Source organism: Crinia signifera, chromosome 5, assembly GCF_055691185.1.
Source record: "Crinia signifera chromosome 5, ASM5569118v1, whole genome shotgun sequence".
NCBI lineage: Eukaryota > Metazoa > Chordata > Amphibia > Anura > Myobatrachidae > Crinia > Crinia signifera.
Genome location: NC_139221.1, coordinates 113,907,931 through 113,931,859, shown reverse-complemented (window position 1 = coordinate 113,931,859; position 23,929 = coordinate 113,907,931). Strand labels below are relative to the sequence as shown.

The 23,929-nt window shown below is 44.7% G+C and overlaps 1 protein-coding gene across 1 annotated transcript; it reads left to right on the top strand.

Moving 5' to 3' along the window:
* The first annotated feature begins 15,300 nt into the window (after nt 1-15,300).
* FAM8A1 (family with sequence similarity 8 member A1) lies at nt 15,301-23,285 on the top strand. Its single transcript, XM_083187872.1, has 5 exons — nt 15,301-15,752; nt 18,186-18,306; nt 19,551-19,674; nt 20,214-20,353; nt 21,953-23,285. The coding sequence occupies exons 1-5, from the start codon at nt 15,419-15,421 to the stop codon at nt 22,092-22,094; spliced, it is 861 nt and encodes a 286-aa protein (XP_083043998.1). The 5' UTR covers nt 15,301-15,418; the 3' UTR covers nt 22,095-23,285.
* The last annotated feature ends 644 nt before the right edge of the window (nt 23,286-23,929 follow it).

The window sequence follows — 23,929 nt, the reverse complement described above, 5'->3', positions numbered from 1 at the left end:
AATACTTGTGAACTGCAGCAACAACAACTGGGTCCTAAAGAGGCATCCAATAAAACAGAAGTGGTCATCGGAAGACTGGGTGGATAAGCTGGTGCCATACTAATGTTAATATTGTTTGGCTTAGCTATGGGTAAGATTGTAACATAGAAACATAGAAACATAGAATTTGACGGCAGATAAGAACCACTTGGCCCATCTAGTCTGCCCCTTTTTTTAAACATGTTACCTCAAACCATATTTGATCCTTATTTTTTTGTAAGGATATCAATATGCTTATCCCAAGCATGTTTAAATTGTACTACTGTATTTGCGTCTACCACCTCTGTTGGGAGGCTATTCCACTTATCTACTACTCTTTCTGTGAAAAAAATTTTCCTCGCATTTCCCCTGAATCTTCCTCCCTCTAGTTTCAGTGCATGTCCTCGTGTTCTGTTGCTCCTCTTCCTGTGAAGAATGTCTCCCACCTGTACCTTGTTAAAGCCCTTGATATATTTGAAAGTTTCTATCATGTCCCCCCTTTCCCTTCTCTGCTCTAAAGTATACATATTAAGATCTTTTAGTCTTTCCTGGTACGTTTTGTGATGTAGGCCATGCACCATTTTAGTTGCTCTTCTTTGTACAGTCTCTAATGTATTTATATCCTTCTGGAGATATGGCCTCCAGAACTGAACACAATACTCTAGGTGAGGTCGTACCAATGACCTATACAGTGGCATTATTACTTCTTTCTTTCTACTGCTGATACCTCTCCCTATGCAACCAAGCATCTGACTTGCCTTCTTCATTGCTTTGTTACATTGCCTACCTGCTTTTAAGTCCCCTGAAATGGTGACACCTAGATCCCTCTCTTCCTCAGTAGTTTCCATTATAGTGCCATTTATACTATATTGAGTCTTTGGATTTCTGAGACCCAAGTGCATGATTTTGCATTTTTTGGCATTAAACTGTAGTAATATGTTGCCGCAAGCATATTAAGCCATCTGCAGCTGTATGTGTGTGTGTGTGTGTGTGTGTGTATGTATATATATATATATAGTCGGTGTGTAGGATAATTAATCCACGATCAGTACTCACCAGTAAAAACATCAAGCTTTGAATTTCGTACTTTTATAACAATGGCATCTTACTTCATGAATTCAAAGATCCTGTAGGTCGACGTTTCCGCCACTAGAGGGCCTTTCTCAAGACAGCTCAGGATTTCAAGTACTTGAACTGTGCAGTTGTGAGTAGCTGAGCTGTCTTGAGAAAGGCCCTCTAGTGGCCGAAACGTCGTTGCCATTTTTATAAAAGTACGAAATGAAAAGCTTGATGTTTTTACTGGTGAGTGCTGATCGTGGATTAATTATCCTACACACCGACTATTATTGGGACATATCGATTGTCACTATAGTTAAGCACCCCAACTGATGACGTGTGCTGGCCGTGAGTGCAGATACCCCATAAATATATATATATAAACAGCAAATAGAATCGGCACTCTCACCCTCCTTGTAGAGATGCCCCGGGTGCCTTCCACAGTGATTAACAAATAGAAGAGGAATAAAGGAGTTACTCCAGGGGTCTTTTTAAAGCAGAATATTTTGTATTAAGGCAAATACATCAAACGGGTCAACCTTTTCTAAGTCGACGTTTCAATGCCCTAGGGCATTTTTATCAAGATACAGGTTGTCCCGACAGATTGTCCCGTGATTGTATTTTCTGTCAGGACAACCTGTGTCTTGATAAAAATGCCCTAGGGCATTGAAACGTCGACTTACAAAAGGTTGACCCATTTGATGTATTTGCCTTAATACAAAATATTCTGCTTTAAAAAGACCCCTGGAGTGACTCCCTTATTCCTCTTTATATATATATATATATATATATAGTGGTGTGTAGACCGGCACTCCAATCTTCCGATGACGGCTGCCTGGGTGCTCGCTCCAACAAAGTGATGTATAGGCAGAATTGAGAGAGCACTCCCCCGGACTTCTTCTATAAGAAACAGCCAAACACACTGAATGGTGCTAACGTTTCGGGGTTTGACCCCCTTTATCAAGCAAAAAAATACGTGCATAAATCAGAAGGCAAAAACAGTCTTACCTATATAGGTGATCAGAGGTCCTCCTCTAGCTGGGAGAGTCCGTGGACTGGCCGCCCGCAGCCCACGCCGCCGCACCCGCGGTAACCGGAAGTTCGGCTCAACCAGTGTTCCGTCACTTCCGTTCCTTCGCTGTCTTAAGCAGCAGCTCATGGTGACCTTGCCTGGGAAATACACATGAACAGACTCTTGCAGAGTTACGGCCGGCACTCACGAGACTTGACAGAAAGACTCAAAGCAACTTCATGTTGCAGTGAACATTTCTGCGGCTACTTTATTGCCTGTCCTGGCGAAAGAGGCAATAAAGTAGCCTCAGAAACATTGACTGCAACATAAAGTTATTTTGAGTCTTTCTGTCAAGTTACGTGAGTGCCGGCCGTAACTCTGCAGGAGTCCGTTCATGTATGTATGTATATATATATATATATATATATATATATATATATATATATATATATATCAGGGACGTTTCAGTACATCGTTATTTGTGTCTGGAACAACTTTCTGAAAATAAAGATATTGAAAGAACGGTACTTATGTATTATCTGGGCTCCCATGTTAAATGCACCCCATTTTTTCATACCCCTACTATCCAACTACGCATGGAGTTGATTTTATATAGTGTGGCGAGCGCAGCGAGCCACCGCGCCCGAAGCGTGGCGAGCGCAGCGAGTCACCGTGCCCGAAGCGTGGCGAGCGCAGCGCACCCCGCGAGGAGACGCGGTCTTATAAGAAAAACGGGAGCCCAGATATTACATAAGTACCGAAAGAACTGCTTTGAGTGCTTCATTGGAGATTGGACCACCATATTTATGGACTTTTATTAATTTAAGGCGCCATTCCACAACTGGGTGTTATATGAAAGCTTTTTACCATGCTTAGTCCTACCCTTTGGTTTGCATGCAGCAAATGGGTTCTAGGTACTGAAACCCCAAAAACCCTATGCAGCCACCTATAAAGATGATATAGCTATACACTCACAAGACTGGAAATCCCATTAACCTAAATTTGAGGTAGTACTGGCCTCATTGAGATATGCCGGTTTTATAGCGGAAATGTGAAATGGCCCTAAGAGCAGCTAACTATTACATAGTTGGATAGGGTCAGGAGAAACTTTAAATAGTAAGACCAAACTTTCTGAATTTGGTAGATTAATTTAGGTGGTTTAGTAGTCACTTTGCCACTAGAATGACTCCACTAAAAGACTTGCAAAAAACATGCTGTCCTGATCTGCTGGAGTGGAACAGCCTCGCTAAAAATGCATATGCAGATCTCTGTCTGGTCCTTTGTGCCTCTGGTACTACAGGATCCCATTTTTGCCCACAGATTTTTTTTCTCCAGAATTAGGCCCTGTATATACAATGTGTTTTATTTTTACCATAAATGAGGGTACAAGTAAGTATTAAGTGGGAAAAGTGTTGAAACAAAAAGCCCCAAGACACTGATAAATCTGCTCTATTTCTGTAATAAATATACAGAAAGGGATTCTCTACAGATTATTTCCTAGAGAAAGCGCACAAATGAAATGAGATATTGGCAGTTTGGTGTGTATTAAGTTGGGTACACACTAGACAGGCGGGCACCATGACAAAGCAAAAAGGGAGGGTTATTTTTTTCATGCAGAAGGCAAACATGCCCCTGGAAAACTGGTCTTAACTTTGCAACAAGGGTGTGACTCAAAAACAAGGGACGTGGTGTGAAATGGAATGCACTATCCTTTTTATGGGGTGAGGATGATGCTTTACAGTGGAAGAGGATGATGGATATAGTGGTTAACCTAGAGAGGTAAATGTTGACACAGAAGTAGTGTGTGACATGGAGGCAGTGGGTGACAGAGAAGGAGTATGACAGGTAGATAGTGGGTGACGGGAGGCAGCAGTTGATGTTGGTGGCAGGGATGACACAAAAATGGAAGAGGGTGATAGTGGGTAACATAAAGGCAGTGAGTGACAAAGAGAGGCAAATGGTGGGTGTCTGGGAAGATAGTAGGTTAAAGGGAGTGGGAAGGCTGGCATAGAACATACCTCCCAACTTCTGTGATGATGAAATAGGGACAGGGGGGCGGTCGTATGCAAATGAGGGCGTGGCTTATGCTAATTAGCCGCAACCTCATTTTCATACGAGAATAGACGCTGTGCGCGTGCGCACAGCGTCTATTCTATTAGATTGGGGGGTCTCCCAACTGCCACCCCCCGCAGCGGGACAATGACTGCCGCGGGTGGGACCGGGACAGGACCCAAAAATCGGGACTGTCCCGCTGTAATCGTGACAGTTGGGAGGTATGCATAGAGGAAGTGGTGACATGGAGATGAAAAGGGTGACAGATAGTGGGTGACATGGGAAGAAAAAGAGTGAGTGGTGACAGGGGGAAGTCTGCTGTGGAGGCCGGAGATGACATGGAGAGGGAAAGTGTGACGGGGATATAGTGGGTGATATGGAGGCAGTGGGTGACATGGAGATGAAAAGAGTAATGGGGAGTGCATGACACAGAGGGAAAGGCTGTCAGGGAGATAGCGGGTGACCTTGAGAGGGAAAGGGTGACAGGGAAATAGAGAGAGACAGCAGCAGCCTCCTAACATCCACCTCAACTCCTTTTAAGGTCCATACACACTGGGCAATTTTGCCCAGCCTGTATGGACAGCGATGCTCACTGTCATCACTGGGGAGAAAACCGTTCAGTACATACACATTGAGCAGATTTCCCCCCCAGTAGTGCACATAGGGGGGAGGGGGTTCTGAGTACCCAGAAACCCCCCCCCCCCAGGAGTCTAAGGACCCTAAGCTGAAAGCTGAGGGTCCCCTCTTTCCATGGATACAAGAATTTAAAAAAAACGTCAGCTTGTCTCTACTGTTCCCAGAACCAGAGATAACAGCCTTCCAGCAGCTTGTTACTGCTCCAGCTCCACACACCTGGTATGTAGTTTTATATATACAGTAGTCATTGGCAGATTGCTCTGCCTCCTGAACTCTGATCCCCAATATCATTTGGTAGGTGGGATTCTCTAGTTTTTAATTCCATTAAAATCTAAGAAATCTATTTTTGGGAACTGGAGATATATGCAGTCAAGCAAGCTGTCCTCCCACCAGAAAATTATGAATAATAAGCTCACTCCACTATATATATTTATTATTTATATACATTTGGTCTATCTGTAATACTTTAACTGACCCGGCTTTGCTCCGCCCCTCTGGAAACCCCCTTCTGAAAATCCTGCTTTTGCCCCTGCCTGGTGTGGTCAGTAGAGGGGGGTGGGTGTGCTTTCCATTGCGCATTGTTATGGAAAGCCGTCCACAAAGCCACTCATCTGCTGATACCAGCAGATGAACGGCTTTCCCGGGAGTGCGCATCATCACTCATCACCGGGCCGTATGCACTGGGCGGCTTTGAGCTGAAAGCCCCTCAAAACAACAAGTTTGACCAGCTTTATTTTTACACTGCAATATAGATCACACTTTGAAGTAAAACCCCACCCAAATTAACTCTCTGCACGAGTTACATCTGCCCCACCTGCAGCGCACATGGTTTTGTCCATTTGAGAAGGAATTTGCCTTTGCGCGTGAACCAGAATATGGGCCCTAATATGTTGTGGCCTGTTGCAGGACATCTGGGCCAGCCCAGCTGGGAGACCCTTTGCAGCTCTTTATTGGAGTGTACACCAGATCCAGGCCCTGCGATGCTGGGTGTCCCTGGCGGAGGCATACTGGAGGTGGAGCTGCTGACAGAGAAGGGCTGACAGCCAGCAATCAGCAGCAGCAGCAGAATAATCACTATTAAAAAAAATCTTTAATTGACAGGGGGCACATGCCTTGGTGCCCTCCCCTGAATCCGTCACTGACACTAAATGACACTGCAAATGAGACAATGTTGCTAACGATTTCCCTTGAACTCCTGGACCAATAATAGTATGTACACACTGAGCAATTTTACAAACAATATGGTCAGTGGACACATCCAGGAGTACAGCTGTCGATGATATCCTTAGGTTGAGTTGCATGCACAGATGACGTCGCTAACTGTCCACTGGAGTGCGCATCATTGTTGATATAGTGTGTACACACTGGACGAAATACACAAAAATGTTGTTATTGCGCATACCGCTTAAAATATGGTCTAGCAAGTATGCAACATAAATCATACGATTGAGGGTTAAACACCAATTCCATTTATCAATGACCAGGGATAGAAATGAATACCTAGGAAGACACAGGGGCCGAGTCTGTATGAGTAGAGAAGCAATCCTGGGCCAAGAACACACTGCACACACTACACGAATCTGTCGATGGTGAGTGATTATGAATGGATGGCATCTAATCGCAGGAGTGCAACATTTTTGGAGGATTATCGCAGGCGTGCACAGGGCAGGATTTCACTCTGGCAGGACGGCGTATGTCTGTTCTCAGGGCTCTGTAAAATAGCAATAACCCCCATAGTAAACTTACCTACAATGTCATTAGATATCGGTTAAAAGGAATATAAATGAATGATAATTAAAGGTTTCTGAAAAACTTAGGCACAGAGAATGAATCCCTATCTGAACAGGCAGATGGTGTACTGGAAATGTAGGGCCTAATTCAGAGCCAGCTCACTAGGTACATTTGGTGCCTAGTGATTGGGTAAGCACCGCCCGATGAGTGCCTCGGCCTCCCCCGCCTGCATCCCCTCAGTAACATGCGCAGTGATGTGTCTGAGAACACACCCCCTTGCATGCGGCTGAAGGGGACAGAAATCATTTGCTGGTCACGACCATCGAATGACTTTTCTCCCCTTTGGAAATAAGTAATTGAAAACTGAATTTTATTTCCTTCGTAGATCTACCAAAATAGGGAGCACCCAGCGTTTCCATGGGGACGTCCATAAAATGCTGGGCATTCCATGGATGCCACTCCTGTCCGCCACCCTCGCTGCGTTCGCACAGGGGGTCTGCAAATGTGCAAATACATGCATGCGCAGAAGAACCCCCCCACCACCATTAGCACGGGGCTTAATACAACCCTGTCCGATCAAACTTGAATCACCCCCTTAGAGAGCCAATCAGCTTTGTATTACATTGTCGGCTTCAAGCAGAGTGCACAATATCATCCTATTAAATCCCCACTAGAGGGCAAAGAGTCACAATGTACAAATCCTACTAATGAAAATGTGATAGATTGTTAATATACACCGGTGGCTAAAATTGCGGACACTTTTTGAAATATTATTGTTTTTCAAATTTGAATGCTTATAAAAAACTGTTACACTTCATGCAGTGCAATGCTTCATACATCAAATTAAAGGAAATTTAATGCTGAATTCAACACAATAAGAGGTCAAATATTTGCATTACAAGAGAAGTTATGCTACTTTCAAGTCAGACAAAGAAGCACAGAAGCGTGACATTCAAGAAGCAGATTGTAGTAACAGCTACCACTAGCCAATCGGAATCGTCGTTCTGAGGACCAATGATCAGCTGTTGTATTTCAGCAGGTGCAAGGTCATGTTCAAAGTTGGCTGTTTCATTTTGCAGAATAAAGTTAGTTACTGAAGTGGATTACGTTGCAAATATTTTGCGTGTATTGTTTAGTGCTATTGACAGTGTAAAAAATAAATAAAACAATGTCGTCCAGGGAAAGTGGTGACTGGTCACCCAGGAAGAGATCCAGGATTGTTGTGTTACGTGAAAATGATCTTTCGTATGCAGCGATTGCGAGAGAAGTTGGTGGGGATGTGATAACATCAGGAGTATGAAAGTTTTGTTTACACTATCAGGAAACACAATCTATACAAAACAAAGAAGGAAAAGGCCGGAAAAAGTGCACCACAGCTGTTGATGATAGTAGAATAAAACAAATTTGTGTCAGGGACAGATGGATGTCATCTGCGGCCATTAGCAGTGAACTGAATGCAAACGATGTTTGTGTCAGTTCAAGAACGGTACGGAGAAGACTAACGGGGGTTGGCCTAAAAGGTAGGATTCCCCGAAAAAAGACATTGCTGAATAAAAAGCAGTGTCAAAAACGAATACAGAGGGCAAAAGAACACATTGCATGGACAGAAGGTCAGTGGGAACAAGTGATATGGAGTGACGAAACTAAGATATCGATATTTGGTAGTGATGGGAGAAAATATGTGAGACGTAGAACTGGGGAAGAGGTACATCCAGATTGCATTCAAGCGACAACAAAGAATCCTGCAAGTGTTATGATCTGGGCATGTATGTCAGCAGATGCTGTAGGCCGCATTCATGTCATAGATGGCACACTGAACAGTAGAAAGTACATTGACACCATCCTACAGCCAAAACTTCTACCTTCAATCAGGGATTTTTTTCCAGATAATGCCCCACTTTTTTTCCAAGCAGTATTCAGCTCCCTGCCACAATGCATGGATATGCAAACAGTGGTTCAGAGAGAGAGAATGACATACAGTTGCTGGGATGGCCAGGAAACAGCCCAGACCTGAACCCCATAGAACATTTGTGGTTCCGTTTGAAATAACTGGTACATCGAGGCGTCCCTCCAATAAAAGAGAATTAATTAAGACTATAATTGTCTCATGGCACCGGATAATAAATAAGGAAGAGCTCCAGACATTGGTTGGTTCAATGCCACAACGCTGTGCTGCTGTCTTGAAAAATAAAAGATACCCAATGAAAGACTGATATGACAGTGACATCATAAGTACACAGGGATTTTCACCCCAAGGCTAGTTTTTACTGCATACTTACTCTTGTATATGTTTATTGGGTACTTGTGTATTATAGCGGCGCCCCCGATGTACATCGTATGATGAACGCATCGCATCGCTTGCCATGTACCCGATGGCATGCGATGCAACGCGATTTTGACCCCCTATACGATTAAAAATCGTATAAGCACCCTAAAGGGTGCTTTTGAGCACCCTAATAGGTGCTTACAATGTTAAATGCACCCCCACGCCACCCCCCCACTATAAACGTGAACCGAAGTGTGGCGAGCGCAGCGAGCCCGCGAGGGGCGGCAGTACGCGTCCTACGACCTTTTCATACCCCCACTATCCACGTTGGCGTGGAGTCGAGAATAGAATAGTGTGGCGAGCGCAGCGAGCCACCAAGCCCGAAGCGTGGCGAGCGCAGCGAGCCCCGCGAGGGGACGCGGATACCTTCACAGGTAAACGCGTCCCTTTGCGGGCTTCACAGGTATCCGCGTCCGCTCGCCACGCTTTGGGCTCGGTGGCTCGCTGCGCTCGCCACACTAATCTATTCTCAACTCCACGCCGACGCTCGCCACGCTTCGAGTTCACGTTTATAGTGGGGGGGGGGTGGCGTGGGGGTGCATTTAACATTGTAAGCACCCATTAGGGTGCTTAACATTGTATAAGCACCCATTAGGGTGCTTATACAATGTTTAATCGCATCGCATCGTATGGCATTGTATGCCATGTACAATGGCATACAATTTGAAAATTGTATGCCATCGTACACTAACCAACAAAATCGCGTTGCATCGCATACCATCGCATGCGTTATGGTATGCGATGCGATGGGCGCCGCCAAAATACACAAGTACCGTTTATTGTGTTGAATTCAGCATTAAATTCCCTTTCATTTGATATATGAATCACTGCACTGCATGAAGTGTACCATTTTTTCTAAGCATTCAAATTTGAAAAACATTAAAATTTCAAAAAGTGTCCGCAATTTTGGCCACCAGTGTATAATGCCCCGCTAAAACAGCCTAGCGGGAACAATAGCCAGGTGTGCTAAGCTTTAAAATGTGATAACAACCAATCAGTTGGCTCCTACCTGTCATTTTTCAAACCCAGCCTATATCATGGCAGGTAGGAACTGAATGGCTGGTTGTTTATCACTCTCTACGTTTTCCCTTTTTTTTTTTTGAAGCCTGATGCTCCTGGCTCCAGTTCTTTTTCCTGATGGTTTGATAAAGCAGAAGAATAGACAAGTCATGTCCATGAAACAACTTTTTGTTTATTGACCAATTATGTTTGATCCCTTGAAAAAGAGTGGGCTATAAGCCCTTGCTCCAATTAATGTTCTAGAACAGCTGCATGAGAATGCTGTGCTAATATGTTTTAAAAAGAAATAATGCAGCACGCAGTATTCTATGTGTATACAGCCAGACACATGCATGCGTAGCCGCATTGGGTGCCTTTTATTCCCTGACCCCTCAAGGAGTGAATTGTATCACTGAGAACATTAAAATACATGGCAGTGCAAGCAAATACCCCTGATTTTGTAATGTGTGATGTTCTTACATCATACTTGCCTACCCTCCCGGAATGGCCGGGAGGGTCCCGCAAATCGGGTCCCCCTCCCAGCCCCCAGGAAAGATGGGCAAGTCGTCCGCTTTCTAGCCACAGCCGCTACTTCCCCTTTACCCGCGGTATAAATTTCCGAATTTGGCAGGTCCGCGAGGAGGGGCGGGGCTAAATGACGCGAATTGCGTCATTTTAGCCCCTCCCCCACCCACGGACCCGCGAGTTAATGAGGCTGCCTGTTGTGAGGGCGGGGCTTAGTGACATCAGCATCGCCCCTCCCCCAAAATGAAGCCTCGTCCAGCCCCCCTTCACTCCTCTCCGGGCTTCTCCCAGAGAGGAGTTTTCAAAAGTCAGCAAGTATACCTAAGATGATACTGTATGCTGTCATTAGGTATATTGGATCCCACACCAGTATATTGGATCCCACACTGGTGTCATCATCGCCCCTTGCCAGTGCTCCCCCCCTCCCCTGGTACTAATCAGCGTCCCCCCCTTCCCTGGTGGTAAGCAGCGCATCTCCAGGCTACTAGTTGCCATCCGCCGCAGGGACCCCGCCTCTGACTTCCCATTCGCCTAATGTACCCCACCGCACACTGCTCATTCACCTAACGGACCCTGCTGCTGGATCCCTGCACGCTGCCAGCCAAGTACAAGGGGGGAGGGGGCGGATGATGCGCTGCTTACTACCAGGGGAGGGGGGGCGGACAATGTGCTGCTTACTACCAGGGGAGGGTGGTCGGGGGATGCGCTTCTTACTACCAGGGGGGGGGGGGGGTGCGCTGCTTACTACCAGGGGAGGGGGGGTGGGTGATGCACTGCTTACTACCAGGGGGGGGCGGGGGATGCGCTGCTTACTACCGGGGGGGGGGGGGTCAAGGGTACCCACTGCCTAGTACCAGGGAAGGAGGGGGGGGGGGGTGCAGGCCAGGTACCATGGAATGGGTGGTATACTGATGAATTACCGTTTTTGTACCTTTCACAACGGGTTCAATGTGATAGGTACAAAAATGGTAATTAACCAGTAATATACCGTTTACAACATGCAGTGTGAAGGGGTATTTAAACTTGCTCTGACCCGTTAAAGAAATTTTCAAAAACCGGGTCAAAGCAGGTTTTACAGTGTGAAAGCAGTATTATTGTTGGTCATTGATTGTAAAACTTTTTTTAATTTTGTTTCTCTTTTGAAAGGAGTCTTGTAACATAACTTGTGCTATTTATAAGACAAGTGCAATTACAGTATCTGACTTCTGCGCTCATGGCCATCGGCTTGGCAAAATATACATATACGTTTGGACAGTCTAGAGCAGGGGTAGCCAATTCCAGTCCTCGTGAGCTACCAACAGTTAACGTTTTTCAGGTCTCCTAACAGAATCACAAGTGAAATAATTAGCACCAGCTGTGGATCTTTTAAAATGTGTCAGTCAGTAATGAGTGCACCTGTGAGGTGAGCTAGAAACTGTCAACTGTTGGTAGCTCTCGAGGATTGGAGTTGGCTTCCCCTGGTCTAGAGCAATTATTTTCAACCTTTTTACCTTGCGGCACACTAAATAAGATTTTAAAATTGCCAAGGCACACCATTAGATCCCCACAGGGCAAAACACATTGGCCCCCACAGGAAAAAAAACAAACCTATAGGACCCCATATAAAAACAATCACACTGGTCCCCACAAGTAACAAAAATAAAATACATTGGCCCTTTACATGAAAAGAAGAGACCAGTAAATAACAGTTGAACTGGTGGTGGCTGTAAACAGTTTTGGGCATCTCTAGATCTGGGGGCATACATGAGAACAGCTCAAGGCAGTTAAGGCACACTAGTGTGCTATGGCACAGTGGTTGAAAAACACTGGTCTAGAGGATAGAACAGAAAGGTACTTGTTTCCTAGCACGGCACCCATCGAATCGTATACCATAAGCCTTACAATGGTATGCGATGTTACGTGATGGCACCCGATGTTATACAATTTAAAATCGTATACCATTGTATATGCCATACAATGGCATACAATGCGATGGCCCCCCTATAAGATTATTAACTGTATAAGCACCGTAATGGGTGCTTACAATGTTAAAAGCACCCCCACGCCAACCCCAGTATCAACGCCAACCCAAAGCGTGGCGAGTGTAGCGAGCCCGCGAGGGGCGGCGGTACGCGTCCTCCGACCTTTTCATACCCCCACTATCCACGTCAGCGTGGAGTTGATTTTAGATAGTGTGGCGAGTCACCGAGCCCGACGCGTGGCGAGCGGACGTGGAATACATGTAAAATAATACGCGTCCGCTCGCCACGCTTCGGGCTTAGTGGCTTGCTACGCTCGCCACACTATCTAAAGTCAATTCCACGACGACGTGGATAGTGGGGGTATGAAAAGGTCGGAGGATGCATACTGCCGCCCCTGGCGGGCTCGCTGCGCTCGCCACGCTTCGGGTTGGCGTTCATAGTGGGGGTGGCGTGGGGGTGCATTTAACATTGTAAGCACCCATTAGGGTGCTTATACAATTAAAAATCGTATAGGGGGGCCAAAATCGCATTGCATTGCATTCAATGCGATACAATGCATAAGATGCCATACAATTGAAAATCGTGGGCGCCGTGCTAGGAAACAAGTACCAACAGAAATGAATTCAACTGGCCTCTTGTACTTATAGCCCATGTCTTATAAGGGATGCTATGATGGCTTTGTTGGATACTGCGGACCTCATTCAGAGTTGAACACTGCTCCTGTCTGTGTATGGATCTTGCTATTTCTATTAGACTGTGTGCATGTTGAGGCCTGTATACACAATTTAAAGGGCAGTTAAGTTGGATGGATCTCGGTCTGATTTTATTTTGCGTCTGGGCGAGTGTTACCAAGCGGCAATAAGGCATTCTCACATGGAAGTGTTCTGTGGGCTTGCTGATGGAATTGTGTAGGTAAGCACCATCTGATATCATGCAGATCCCTTTCACCAATGCCTGGATGGCGCTGTGCATAGTCGCATAGTTATGACCGATATTAAAAGTTAAGATGCCACACATCGCATTTTCTCACTGAAAGTGGCGCTTTCACTCTGAATGAATCAGCTGTGTTTTCACTGCAGTGCCTGTAGCTGTGTGTTTTGCTGTGTGTTTATTTTTTATCTAATATTTGTATTGCAGTATATGTCTGTGATGCAGAATATTTCCATACATTGGTTTATTATCATAGACCCTCTGTGCTATGTCAAATCAGTGGAGTCGCCATGAGATTTCACTGGAATGCCCCTTATGGTACTATGCTTGCCCGGGACATTTTAACAAAAAATTATTATCTTAGCAGCTCTTCCAACACACCCATGAGGTGTTTTTTTTTTTTTGGGGGGGGGGGGGGGGGGGGGGGTGTCGCCAGTAGCCCTAATCCCCTGCTTTTGAATCAGTGATGCCTCGGTTAGGCTGTGCTGCATCTTAAGGTGCCCATACATGTTACCATTATTGTATACAATATTGTATACAATATCGCATCTCATCGCATTGCATAGGTTTTGCAATGAGATGAGATGAGATCTAGTACAAAAAGTATGTGCAGCAGAATCTGATTGTTTAGTTGCTATGGGCAACATTAGCACTTTTCATTTTTAGAAACTTTAGTAAATTAACCCCATAGGGGATACTTGATGTGTGTCAATATTTCAGTCTGAGATATAGACACGTATCTATTAAATGCGGACGTTTCCAACCACATTAAAGGCATGCAGATTCTGCTTTTTAAAACATCCTCTTCTCCAGTCTTCACATCCTTTTCTATAGTAGTAACCCACGTGACCTATAAAAAAATGCAATACTCACCTATTGCAGTGTTGATCGCATCCTCTTCGTTCCATGTAGGCATCCCAAGGGGATTAATAAAAAACAAACCCCACAAGAACCATTCTTGGACTATCAACTTGGCACCCACAGCCCTAGGCTTCAGCCCTTGCCCTTGGGTGGTGCCCTGGAGGGCACCAACATAAAAATGGGGACCAACATAAAAGTGCCCCCAGGCTGTGGTATTACCTTCTTGGCTAGGTGAGCCCAGTGCTGGTTTTAAAAATATGGGGATCCATATGTCTTTTTTCCCCCTTTATTTTTGGAACTAGGATCGGGCCAAGAGTCCAGAACTGGTTAATAAAATACTGGGGCACCTCAGTCATTTTTCTCCCTGTATTTTTACAACCAGGACCGGCTCAAAGAGCCTGAGCTGGTTATACAAAGAGATGTTTTGTATTCACAATGAGTGCGCTCCCAGGTGGGCAGCAAATAAATGAATGCCCCTAGGCTTAAGGCAGGAATGGGGAACCTTTGGCCCTCCATCCCACCATGCCCTGCTACAGTTTTGCTAGTTGGCCATGCTCAGGGCCAGATGTACTAAGCCACACTTGCCTACCTGACCCTCTCCAAGAGGGAGAAAATGCTCTGTTTCTGGACTTCCTTGATAATGTAGGATTGCCATCACCTGTGGTAAAACACCTTTGTTATCAAGTAACTAGCTCACCACAGGTGATGGCAATCATACATTACCAGGGAAGTCCAGGAACAGAGCATTTTCTCCCTCATGGAGAGGGTCAGGTAGGCGAGTATGACTAAGCTTCTAAAGTGATAAAATGGAGAGTGAAAAACAGCCAGCCAATCAGCTCCTACCTGCCATGTCACAAACTGTGTTTGAACTGTCAGACAGAAGCGGATTGGCTGGTTGTTTATCACTCTCCATTTTATCACTTTTGATGAAGCTTAGTACATCTGGCCCTAAAACTGTTGCAAGGCATACTGGGATGTGTAGTTCCACAACAGCTAAAAGGTTCCCCATCCCTGGCCTAAGGAGAACGAGATAAGAAGCCTGTTTAAAAGAAAACCCAAAAGCAATCAGTCACTAGAGGGCCACTGTGTGTGCGTCTGTTAAGACTTCCAGCCCCTAGCGGGTCTCAGCAACAGAGTGTGTGCGCTGGAGGAATATATATTACAGCCACTTAGGGGTTCCCATCTGTGCAGCGTCAATTACTGGTCTCCGAGGAAATGGCCCCCGCTGTGTCTGCGTGACGTCATCTGTGTGCGCTGATTGGCTGTCAGAGACGGTGACGCACCTGCTGATGGTTTCTGTAACATCAGGTCATGGCGGAGGCTCCACAAGTAGCCGGAGAGCTACGGGAACGGCAGAGCTGCTGTGGGGACGGGGCACCGGGCGGAGGGAACCCCCAGGTGACGGGTCCCAAGATGAGCGCGGCAGAGTACTCCCGGCGGCTGCAGGAGTGGCTGTGGCAGTGTCACTGCGGGTCCCTGTGCTGGCAGAACAGTTGCGCCACCGCAGCTGCCATAGTTATGCTGAACGCGGCCCCGGGCAGCGCCGGATATCAGAACCGGGTGTCGGGCGGTGGTGCCGGGAGGGCCTCCCCGCTCTCTGCTGCGGCCAGTCACAGTGCAGCGGCCACAGGACCGCCAGCTGCAGGTAGGTTACTCTAAGCTGCTCTCACCCAGTCCTGCTCCTTGGTGCCCGGCAGACTGGGAGCACTACATATCCCAGCCTTTCTTAGTCTGGGCTCTTGTGATGCCGCAGGTTCCATTAGTATTCCTCCCATGACCCATTCTAGGAGGGACAAAAAGCTCTGTTCACTGTTAGTGCATTATTGCCATCACCTCTGGTGAAACACTTGTCTTATTAAAGTACCTGTTCAACTCAGATGATTGCATCATAAATGCAGAGGAAAGTCCAGGAGCAGAGTAGTCTGTCCTTCCTGGAGAGGGTCGTGTTGGGAGGTATGCATAGGTGAAAAGCACAGCTGATATTGGTCCCCTAGTACATATCCTGCGGCCATCCTACAGTGCGGTGCACACATCGCCTTAATAACCTGGGGTGCTATGTGTGAGCAGAAATGTCCTGGTTTCCCATCCTTGCTCTGTATTAGGGTTATTCCCATGTCTCCCGTATTGTTAACATCATAGCCTGGGTCACAAATCGGTGGTGGTTGCTACTTACATGTGGAGATGGCTGCGCAAAAGATTCAGCAGGTGCTGGGACTACCCGCCATGTATAAGCTGATTGAATTGCCAAGCAGTAACATTTATTTGACGCAATCCCCTTGCTGTTTTATTGAGTGGGAGTTGCCACTTATAGGTGGAAACCGACCGCTACCCTGGGAGTGTCCGGGAGGAAAAATCAGGTGTTTTCAGATAGGGCATGTGACGTCTGCTCCGACCTCGATCAGCCTGTCTCTAGTGCAGATTTATGAAAGGGTCAGTGTTACGCACAGACTGGGAAAATCATTAGATGGTGATTGATTTACAGCTCAATGATCTATAACAAGCCATTCCCAGACTTGCACGGGGTGGGATTTGACTCTGTTGGGGCGGTGGCTAGCTGGATGCAGACCTCTGCAAATTTACACAGCAGCGATCTGGTCTGAATCAAATGGAGATTTATTCAAAATAATATTAAAATGTCACAATTTCTCGTGTTGCTGTCTATTCTTCTTTCCTATAATGCTGCCAGGAATACAGAGTACTAGTGGGAATAAAAGGCCTGACTGAGAGCTGTAGCTTATTTGTACGCAGCAGCTATATGATCATATGCTCATGGTGCAGCAGGCGCCTTTTGTACACCGACGCCACCTTTTAGTTTCTCAGATTCATGGGTCACCTGGGATGGCTGGGAAATTCATGCTAGTGAAGAAGAGTCACTGGCTTCAGCATGCCCAGAAAATGTAACCCTTAAGGTGAGTACACACGGGTGCAATTTCATGTAAAATCGCTGGAAATATGGTCGCTGAGCGACCATATTGCCAGTGATTTGGAGCGCAGCTGGCGATAAATCGCCAGCTGCGCACTCCCGTGTGCACTGCCTAATGGTCGCAGTAGCATGCTCCAGCGGCTTTCCCCGGCGATCGCTGTGCCGGGAGGTCAGCGCCGGGGAGATCAACGTTGATCTCCCCAGCCCGTGCCGCTGCTCCCTTCCTCCTCCCATCAAAGTGACAGCAGTAGCGTCTGCTGCTGCTGCGCTCCCCCTCCGCCCCGTAGCAGTGTCTCCTTATTATCGCTGATGAAAAGGAGACACTGAGCAATATGATTGCTGGGGATATATTGCTAGCAATATATCCCCAGCAATCATATTACCCCCTGTGTACACAGCATTAGGGGGGTATTCAATCCCCACTGCTATTTGCAACAGGGAATATAGCGGTGGGCGCCTATTCAATGCTGTGTTTCCCGACAGGATTGAAGTGACAGAACGGGCGCAGCTTTAAAAGCTGTTGGGCCCGCTTTTGTCAATTACAGCCGTGAATTGTCGCATTCGCAGCTAAATCTTAATCCACGGGCATTTATGTGGATACGCCTCCTTTTTGCTTATTGGCAGGTGGGACATTGAATCTCACCTAGTGATACGCGGTCGAGCAAAACAAACTGGCCAGGGTCACGGCTGTCGGGACGGATTGCCGTTCTTGACCGTAATTGAATACCCCCCCTAACTGTCGCCACCTTGTTTCTGTCCCCAAACAGCCGTTGCTTGTCAATCAGGCTTCGGCACCTTGGGCATTGAGAGCGATGTTGCAGATGTCGCACCACTTGAAATATTCATAGTTGTACACAAGCCCTAATGTACAAGGCCCATACAGATGGAGCCACGCTGATCTGTGCTCCTGGCGCAGCGCTGCATCCCGCCTCGGCTCGTCGACCGCCGTAAATGGGACACGCGTGCGTGTGAGGCACACGTCCTATGCACATAATTTTGTGAGTGAAAGCTCTGTTGTTTTTAAGTGGAGAATTTTGTTCCATGTGAGTGGGGTTGTGCTAAAGGGCATTACAATTATAATCTATCTATTGCTTGATCTACAGTATTGCAATGACCAAGAACTGTAAGATAACATGATTTTATATCCTATTGCAGGACGTGAATATATTATTCCAACCTTGGCGCAAAGATTCAGAGCTGAGATGGTGGATTTCTTCATTCTGTTTTTCATAAAAGCAGCTGTTATATTAAGCATAATGCATTTCAGTGGCATAAAGTGAGTGTATTGTTATTATATGGGGGGTAGAATTGCACAGATTTCACACCGCACTTGTTAAACAGTATATTGCCATATTTATTTATTTTTTTCCATTTTAAAACATTTAAGGCTGCAGTGGGAAAGCACCATTTACCGGTTAAAGTTCATTTACCGGTTAAAGATAACCGGTATTTCAAAACGTTTAAAAAGCAGAGTCCTACACGTTTCAGAGCCGTTTTTTATGTGGTGAGAATAACTCTGAAACGGTATTTAGTAATAAAAAAAAATAATAATACAGACCTGTGATAGGCTGTCCCCTGCATTCTGCTTAGAAACGTGTTAAGGGGATTAAACGGGTTGACTGATGTGAATGGTATTTAAACAGTATTAAAAAACGGTAATCTACTGCAATGTGAAGGCTCAGACCCCTTTTTAAATACCGATTTTTTTAAAACGTTTAGGCAGTATGAAAGTGGTTGGTCTGTGAAAGCCATTGTAACATCTGATTATTTTTACCCTGAAAACAAACATTTGTTGTGTTGTAACTTGAGCGCGGTATATTATTATCGTTTATTTATATGGAGCCACTAGGTATGTATGGTATGTTGCATCAGAATGTCCTTGTCCTATTACTCCACAGCTCATTACTTCCCATAAGATTAAAGCCTCATCCTAAAATTGATCTATATGGAAAACCATTATTGATCTCTTTTATTGGATACAGCGTATCCAATTATGTTTATAAATGATTCCATTAGGAGTGGAGTCGTTGCATACACACAACTGATAAATAGACCTGTATGTATGGAATATCCATAACTTCTCTGATCTAAGCTTTTTAAATTCTCACGCAGATTGGTGTTAGCTGGTACAGTATGTCAGTGTAATGGTACAGGTGTTCCTTTAGCTCTGGTTACCGCTATAGAGTGGGCTGGTGGTTAGTTAGGGTGTGGTATACTGGACGACACATGACAAGGTCCATGCAAGTTTTTTTTTTTTTTTTTTAATTTACATGGCTGGTACAGCATGAAAATTCATAAAATGAAAAACTCATGTCAGCCTTTGATGTTGACCATAGCCGTGTGACATTTTGCTTGTTGACCTTTTCATCATGTGGATCATATGGTGTCGACTTATTAGCTATTGAAATAGTCTGTCTGCCGTAAGTTTGACATGCGGGTATGGTAATCTTGTGACAATGCTCAGGAAACGGTAGTGAGGAGAAATCATTTTGTTCACTGATTTGTTTTTCCTCCTCACAGAGACCTTTCCAAGTTTGCTATGCATTACATAATTGAAGAAGTAGATGAAGATATGTCAATGGAAGATTTACAGAAAATGATGGCGGTAGCACTCTTTTACAGGCTATTGGTCTGTTTTTATGAAGTAAGTTATTGGGTTGAAATTTGAAATACGGTAAAAAAAAAAAAAAAAGCAGGAAAACTGAGAAGGCCAGATGGCACAACAGCATATTAAATGCAAGTAAAGTGCACACTAAGTGGCATGGGTGGCGCAGGAGGACTCACCGGCAGTCTGGATTCCAACAGTCATTACACCGACATCGGAATCCTGACTGCTTAAAGGCCGACACACGGGCAGCGGCTATTCTCCATCGTGGGGGTCCATGACCCCCCATAGAGGGAGAATAAAATAGGTGGCAAGCCCGCAATACTTGATAGCAGCACCTACCCCCTGACTCTGCCATCCGGGATTAGGAATCTTCTGCGCAGTGCTCCTTGATTCCCTGTCTGTCTGGAAGAATCCTGGGCAGGCGATGAAGAGTTAGTGTAACCTATTCTTCGCTTTAATATAAATGGACTTTTTTTGTTTCAACTGAACAACAAACCTATAGTGTAAAAGCTACGTCTACCTTTTGGGTTTTATTTCCGACACCTAATTTCTTTTTTCTTTCTCTTACTTGTAAGATTATCTGCATTTGGGGTGCAGGTGGAGCAACTCCAGGGAAATTCCTGCTTGGTCTTCGAGTTGTGACATGTGATAGCTCAGTGCTAATTGCTCCAAACAGAGTCCTAGTGATCCCCTCCACCAATGTAAATATGACAGCGTAAGTGGCTTCTTTCAGTTTTAACATTAATTCCTTCAAAACAAATATTTTCCAGTTAAGAATATTGCAGGGCAAACATTACAATTTGGAAAAAAAGTGTTGGAATTAATTAATTTGCAAAGTGTATTGTGACCAGATGTTTGCATTCTGTATAATGTCATGAAATCAAAAGCCTGTAATCTGTGCTTCAATTACATGAACATCAACCTAATGCAAAGTTAAACATGGACCTGGTCCCTTTTACTTAAAGTTAGGAGCCCAGAGATGGTTTACTACAGTACATCTGGCTACACCCCTTTCCAGTCACTCGGATGGTGGAGTTATCTTAGACCATCAGCTGAGCAGTGTGTCCCCATCTTGGCCTCCTGCGAGGTCCTTACACACTGTGCTAGAAATAGCTCTGTGTTTTCTGGCTTCTATGGTATCAGCAGGTTGGCCTGAGAATTATAACACGGCACATATGATGTAATGTAATCATCCTGTTGCTGGAGTGTTATAAGCCAACGCTCCTCCATACATACATACATACATACATACATACATACATACATACATATTCATCGTCCCAATCATCCTGCTGGTTGTATAGGTGTGTACCCAGCTGTAGTGTGCTGGGTCAGTCTCCCAGGTAAAAAGATGCAGGAACATTTCTATCTATATCACTCACTTAAATATTACCAGCATCCTCCACAAACTCAGTAATAACAAGATTGGGTTGTAACGGGAAAGGTAGAACCCTACTTACAATCTGTAGAGGGATGGTGGGTACGTGTAGTTAGAAAACATTGCCAGTCTTAAGGTGCATACACACTGTACAATTTTTTGACCAATTTCGTTGAAAGACTTTTCCCTTGAACCCAGTGTCCTGGACGAAAAATCTAGCTACAGTTTTTATAGGCTCTTTTTGAAAGACATCCAAATTGAGCTGCATGCACAGTTGACGAAAAATCTTGATCAACAACTGGCATACCCGCCAGTTGTTGATCAAGATTTTTCTTGTCGCAAACACACTGAAAGATATTTTGACCAATTTCGTTCAGAATGGCCGAAATGAACAAAATTGGTCAAAAAAATTGTACAGTGTGTATGCACCTTTAGTTGCTGTATTTTACTTCTAAGGAGAAGATATTAATTAGTACCTCAAAGCTTCCCTTCAGCATATTGGTACTTAATGAGTATTCGCAAGCTATTGTATTACTAAGAACTAGCTGTATTCAAAGCTGCTGTAAAATGAACAGTTATCGGACATTGTGTGTAGCTGTATGTGACGCGATCCAACTGCAGCTTAGTGCATGCATCAAACACCACACTATAATGCTTATATTCTTATTACATAACTAGATTTATTTCTGCTGTCCTTTTTAAACATTAGAAATCACATTCCTAAATGTGTAAAATAATAAAAAATCAATTTTAATTTTGGAGAATGAGGTGATAACTGAATCCACAAATATGTAAAGGGAAGAGGGATAACGGAATCCACAAATATGGATCAGGGGGAGGTGTAAAAGTAGCTCATTTACATAGCAGATGAAGCTAAGTAATACATACCTGACTTGTTTAGTGCAATATAAAAGTTCTGTCTTCTTTATTCTTTAGGTCAACAGTACGAGCTGGGATCAAGAACTTTTCCATAGCATTTTTCTTCCCTGCATTTATTACACTGCTATTCTTCCAGCACAATCGGACAGTCTATGACATTGTAGCAGGAACCATAGTTGTAAGACGGAATGTGAGATGATGCAGATGTTTCCCATATGTTTGGAATAGCAGGATTGGAGCATTTACTGTGGAATTCCTCTGCGAGGTTATTTATTGTAAAGGGCTATTCTAAATCAGTGCTAACAGTAAGGAGTTACTGATTGCTCATACGCAAAGTGATCATATATGTACTGGAAGGATGACTTCCTCATTGTCACCAGTTGTTTCAGATTGTCAGTATTGTTAACTAAAATCACACCAATGAACAGTACAAGACTTATCCATTGCTAATGATGACGGCCGAGCTTTGTATGGATAGTATGTACAAAGACTAGCACTTCTTCATGTCTCTTGTAACAATATTGTGATATACATTTGATGCACAGCTATCTCCAAGAATCAACCCAGTTACAATTCTGAAGTTTTTAAATGACCTCCAATAATGTCCGGCACATCCAGGTCACTTACCTGCAGGAAATTCGATGTTTCTCCTTTTTCATCCCTCATCCACTGTATAAAGCCAGCATCACTAGATTCCGCATCTAAGCTTGTGCTAAACCTGAATGATACAGAACCTTTGTCCATTGGGGCTGATGCGAGTAGCTACGGCATCACCTATTTGCATGAAGTTGTGCACAGCTGGGTCTTACATTACGGGGGTGGGTCAATAGGTCGACATGCAGTAGGTCCACAAGAGTTTTTCACATTTTTAGGTCGACAAGTGTACCTCTGTGCTCGCCATGCTTTGGTCATGGTGCTTTGCCACTTATTCTCCCTCTATGCCCACTTGTATGGTAACGTTTAAAAATAAATAATGAAAAACTCAGGTTGACCTTTTGACTCTCAACCTAATGGCCACGTACCTTTTACATAACCTTTCTCTCAAGAGCAGCATTACTCCTATATAATGTAACATTTTACACATTTTTATTTGTCATAAAGGGGTAGATTTATTTAACATTTGTTCAGTGGAATATGCACTATCCCCGTGCTTTAAGGCAGGGAATAGCGCTTCCCCTGATCTATGATACCTGCAATGCGGGTGTGTAGCGTTCGGCGCTATGGGGGAGGAGGGATAACGTATACACCTTAGGGGGAAGTGTGCTCCTGCCTCGTACCTTATTTATGAAGTTCCTTTGTGGCCACGCGCTGCTGCTCTTATCTCCTGAACATAGCGCTGTATAATCCAAACTCATTTTTTTTTTTTTTTCAATAAACTTTATTGTTTGTCTCCCCGGATGGCACTGACTTTTCTCGGCGCCTGCTGGTACACATTGCGAGACAAGGCAACCGGCGCATGCGCTGTACTTGGCAGCAGGGGGAGTGCATATCTGTTATGGGAGGAAGCGTATCCCCGTTGGGTGGGGATAACTCACTCCCATATCGAACAAGCAGATCATACATTCAGGAGATCTGCAGGGCTGCTTCACCACGATAAAGTGGTGAAGCAAAATAAATTTACCCTAAAGTCTAATTTTCCATGGTGGCTATTCTCAATAGTATAAAACAATCCTAAAATGTGCATGTTTAGGTTCCAGGATCTTTTATAGGGACTTCTTGCTGTGTACATGACCTCTTTGCATGCTATGAATGAAATATTCCAAGGAACAGTTTTGAACCTTTTAAGCCTGACAAAACCATCTTTGGAGTATATGTACTAAAGTGATCTAATATTTTAAACAGGTAGTTGCATTTCTGGAACTTTCTCTTGTATTTTTGTGAATATTGTATGACCAGGTCTGTGCACCGGTTTTCTTCCTAGTAGACCATCAGACAGATCTTGCCCATCTGCATCTTTATAAAACTTGGTTCAAGCTGCCCAATCCAGTCTATGCTATGCCCAAATGATGGAGTCCCACAGGGATAAGAATATTA